The sequence below is a fragment of the Lolium rigidum genome, chromosome 3 (genome assembly GCF_022539505.1).
Source record: "Lolium rigidum isolate FL_2022 chromosome 3, APGP_CSIRO_Lrig_0.1, whole genome shotgun sequence".
Classification (NCBI taxonomy): Eukaryota; Viridiplantae; Streptophyta; class Magnoliopsida; order Poales; family Poaceae; genus Lolium; species Lolium rigidum.
Window position 1 is genome coordinate 366,085,846 of NC_061510.1, and position 4,765 is coordinate 366,090,610.

General features: G+C 51.1%; 1 protein-coding gene across 1 annotated transcript; it reads left to right on the plus strand.

The window, feature by feature from the left end:
* The first annotated feature begins 985 nt into the window (after positions 1-985).
* Positions 986-2,443, plus strand: LOC124700481 (glycerol-3-phosphate acyltransferase RAM2-like). The gene has a single exon (XM_047232605.1). The coding sequence runs from the start codon at positions 1,001-1,003 to the stop codon at positions 2,384-2,386; it is 1,386 nt and encodes a 461-aa protein (XP_047088561.1). The 5' UTR covers positions 986-1,000; the 3' UTR covers positions 2,387-2,443.
* Positions 2,444-4,765: the final 2,322 nt, after the last annotated feature.

Here is a 4,765-nt window from a genome sequence, read left to right on the forward strand (position 1 = left end):
AGTGCGACAATGATGGATTGGAGGATCGTGAATTCTGGAACAAAATTCTAGGTTGAAGATGTTGGGAGTCAAGTAATCTAGTGTGGTGTATCGAGAGTCTAGTAGTAATCGAGTGTTTGTGTCAAGTTGTCAATGTTTAATATGTGTCAAAGTTTAAATTTTATTTGAAATATAATTTGAACTTTTATTTGAAGTTTTGAAGCACATTATCTGCTGGAGCATATTCACAGGACCAGCTGATGTACTGAGTTTTGAGAAAAAAAATCAGGTGATATAAAGAAAAAATCGCAAAAATGTGTGATGTATAATTGCTCGAGTGATATATTATCCATCGTCTGTTCAAAAAGCTGTTACGGCACATCAAATTAAGCAAAACTAATTTGTACAGCACCTGTCGCCTTCGACTTAAGGCTTCAACCAACACAACAAGAATTCACCAACGTGGAGCTCTCGCGCGCCGCCCCTGATTTCTTTTCTCCCGCCTCGCTTTTACTGGCGGCCATGCCGAAGTCCTCGGACCATGTAAGACAACGCCGCACGGTGCTTCCGAAGAAGCCACTCCCTTTGGAACATCGGAAAGTTTACGACACCTGACGACTCGTAGTACACTTGTAGTAATTATCTGTCAACTAATTCTCTCCTCAGTTTCGTCCACACACGTCAGAACCAATTCTCCTTTGTCGTCTGCGCTTCGTAATTGCCCCTTTGGCACCTGTATATAAGCAGCCACGGTGAAAGTGCAGAGCTCTCAGGCAGACTCCACAGCAGACAGGAAAACATAACAAGATACGACGCGGCTTCTTGTGTTCTTTAGCTTAGCTTAGCTTAGCACAGAGCAAGGAACTGCTAGGTAGTCATGGGGGGCACCGAGACGATGGCCCCGTCACCGTTCCCGACGGTGGACAAGTGCTCCTCCGCGGACCGGAGCGGCGACACGGTGGTGGCCGACCTGGACGGCACGCTCCTGTGCGGCCGCAGCTCCTTCCCGTACTTCGCGCACATGGCGTTCGAGACAGGCGGCCTGCTCCGGCTCCTGCTGCTCATCCTCCTCGCGCCGCTCGCGGGGCTCCTCTACTACTTCGTGTCCGAGTCGGCGGGCATCCAGGTGCTCATCTTCGCGTCCACGGCCGGCGTCAAGGTCGCCGACGTCGAGGGCGTGGCGCGCGCCGTGCTGCCCAAGTTCTACTGCTCCGACCTCCACCCGGAGTCGTGGCGCGTGTTCTCGTCCTGCGGCCGCCGCTTCGTGCTCACCGCCAACCCGAGGATCATGGTGGAGGCCTTCCTCAAGGAGTACGTCGGCGCCGACGCCGTGCTCGGCACGGAGCTCTTGGTCTGGGGCGACAGGGCGACCGGGCTCGTCCGCTCCCCCGGCGTGCTCGTCGGCGAGAACAAGGCGGACGCGCTCCGGAAGGCGTTCGGCGACGCCACGCCCGAGATCGGCCTCGGCGACAGGAAGACGGACTACCCGTTCATGCGGCTGTGCAAGGAGGGGTACGTGGTGCCCCCGGCGCCCAAGCTGAGGCCCGTGCCGCGGGAGGACCTGCCGAAGCCGGTGATCTTCCACGACGGACGGATCGTGCAGAAGCCGTCCCCGGCGCTCGCGCTGCTCACCGTGCTCTGGATCCCCATCGGGTTCGTGCTCTCCTGCCTGCGCATCGCCGCGGGCTCGCTCCTGCCGATGCGCATTGTGTACCACGCCTTCATGGCGCTCGGCGTGCGCGTCACCGTCAAGGGCAACCCGCCACCACCAGCAAGCCGTGAAACCGGCCAGACCGGTGTGCTATTCATCTGCTCCCATCGCACCCTCCTTGACCCCATCTTCCTCTCCACCGCCCTCGGTCGGCCGATCACCGCAGTCACCTACTCGGTTTCACGGCTGTCCGAGCTCCTGTCGCCGATCCGCACGGTGCGGCTGACCCGTGACCGCGCGGCGGACGCGGCCATGATCCGGCGGCTGCTCCAGGAGGGCGACCTGGTGATCTGTCCCGAGGGCACGACGTGCCGGGAGCCGTTCCTGCTACGGTTCTCGGCCCTGTTCGCGGAGCTTACTGACGAGATCGTGCCGGTGGCAATGGAGAACCAGATGAGCATGTTCCACGGCACGACGGCGCGGGGGTGGAAGGGGCTGGACCCCTTCTACTTCTTCATGAACCCGAGCCCGGGCTACGTGGTGACTTTCCTCAACAAGCTCCCCCATGAGCTCACATGCAAGGGCGGCAAGACCAGCCACGAGGTGGCCAACTATATTCAGAGACTCATCGCCTCCACGCTCTCCTATGAGTGCACCAGCTTCACCAGGAAGGACAAGTACAAGGCACTCGCGGGCAACGACGGTTCAGTCGTGTCCAAGCCCAACATCGACAAGAAAAAGTTCATGGGTTCCTAAGAAAGCATGAAGGCTAATTAAAAATAGATCACTCACTGATTAAAATGCATACTGTATAATAGCTAGGGGACAAATCCTATGTCCTCCTATTTCGACCGTTTATCTGATACTCTGATGTGTGCTGTTGTAATGTAATATTTGTTTTTGTTGTGTGAATTCATCATGAGGTCAATCATTTTTAGAAAAGGGGAGAGTTAAACAAAGTGTTTTGGCGTGAGTCATAGCCTGGCAATTTGACTCACGGCCGCTCATGGGCACCAAACCCCAATTGGTAGGGTATGGGTCACCGACTTCGCACTTGGGCTTTACCCATGGGCAACTCGATTATCCCTAGGTAGGGTATGGGTATAAGGATTACATGGTTGTCAGATAAACAAGAATTGTAACAACTAGATCACAACTAGATCGATTGTACATCGTGTACAACAAGTTATCCAACTTACATAAACCCACGGTTAGCTTACATTCCTCCCCCCCCCCCATTCATCCAATCGAAATGAGGCTAAGACTGCGCCTAGAACAAGCAACTATGACCTTTTTTAGTGGATTAGTAAAAGCACCTGCAACTTTATCTTGCAAGGAGACATAACGAACATCAAGAGCCCTGCACACCACCTTCTCCTGAACGAAGTGAAAATCAACTTCAATGTTTAGGGTATGTGGCACCGGCATTATTGCACTAGAGTACCTCAAGCAAGGACTACATCCAAGTATGTTCGGTTGTACCGTTTGCCAGAACTTCATATCAGCTTCTGTCAACGACCATGAAATTGTGGGTTGTTTACGAGCGCTCCAGGAAACCAAATTTGGTCAAACCCACTAGTGAACCGGCAATCATCGACGTTGCCAACCCATTCTACATATGTGAAAATACTCAGCAAATATGAGTGTCTCTGAATATGCAAGCAGTGTTAACAGTACTGTGGACATAGCACAAAATTCGCTTGACTGTTTCCCAGTGTATTTCAGTGGGCGAGGAGAGAAACCGGCAGACCTTGGTTACTGGAAACGACAAGCCTAGCCGTGTGAGGGTAAGGTATTATAGGCCACCAATAGTGTTGGAATATCAAAAAGCATTCAGTAGTCTGCCTCCTTCTCGTGTGAGAATCTCAGTTCGACACATGGGAGTGGTTACTAACTTGCAATCATGCATGTCTACCTGTCCCAGCAGATCCAATGCATACTTCAATATATTGTTTTTTTTGTGTTGTTTGATTGTTTGATCAATTGTATCGTTGTTTGTGATGTTTTGATCAAGTTTCCTGATGTTTGTGTTATTTTTTTTATCAAGTTTTCTGATGTTTGTGTTGTTTTTTTATCAAGTATATTGTTGTTTGTGTTTCTTTTGATCAAATATATTGTTTTTTTGTGTTTTTTTATTGTATATATATTTTTTACATGGTGATCATATGCATGTTGTTGTTGTTGTTTCCAAATAAGTCAGAATAGAGATGGAATCACTACACCAGGGACCAAATTTAAGGGCAAATAACAGCTGGCAAATATCGACTTTAGAGGGCAAGTTAACTGCCAGGAGAAATAAACATACTGGAAAAATATGTATGACCCAGCTGTTAACTGCCTGCTAAAATATAAGTATAGGGAGGCAGCTTATGTGTTGGCATAGGTCCCTCCCGACAGACGGAACAGCCGACACATGTAGCGATGAGGTGGCGAAAATTTTGGCGCGGTAGAGCGAAAAATATTTCAGACTTTGGTGGTCCAACATACCCCCTGACCCACAGAATTCCTAAACAAAATCCCTAAATTCCCCAATCCGCCGCGCAGCCGAGCTCACGCCCTGCGCTGCCACACCAGCCGAGCTCCCCCCTGCGCCGCCGCACCAGCCCACTGCTCCCACACCAAAGCTCCCGCCCTACGCCGCCGCACCAGCCCACTGCCCCCACACCAAAGCTCCCGCCCTGTGTCGCCGCACCAGCCCACGCGCACCAAAGCTCCCGTCCGCGCCGCCGGAGCAAGCTTCGTCGGGACGACAACCAGCCGCCCGTCGATGCCTTCTCCACCTCGACCCACCCGTTCGGTAAGCAGAGGTTCCATCGAGCCCACGCTTGGGGATTTAATAAATAGACATCGACGGAGGAATACACAAATGATGTATCATGTTATTTCACATTATGAGAAGCTTCTTACGAAAGAAAAATAAGAAGGAACCAAGATGCATTGTTGATCAAATGATACTCATGTTACAGATGTTGTAAGTTCCTTACGGTCCAACCCATGTTGATCACAGGATGCACATACTACAAGGCTGGTTCGAATTTTAAATTCCCCCACAATGTTACATATGTTGTCACTTCAATTACAAATAGTTTCACAATCTAGACAAAGTAGTCGCGTTTCACGTCGGTTGAAAATAGG

What these genes read in the sequence shown, in the direction of transcription:
- LOC124700481 (XM_047232605.1), top strand. Translation starts at nt 1,001, where the DNA reads ATGGCGTTCGAGACAGGCGGCCTGCTCCGGCTCCTGCTGCTCATCCTC.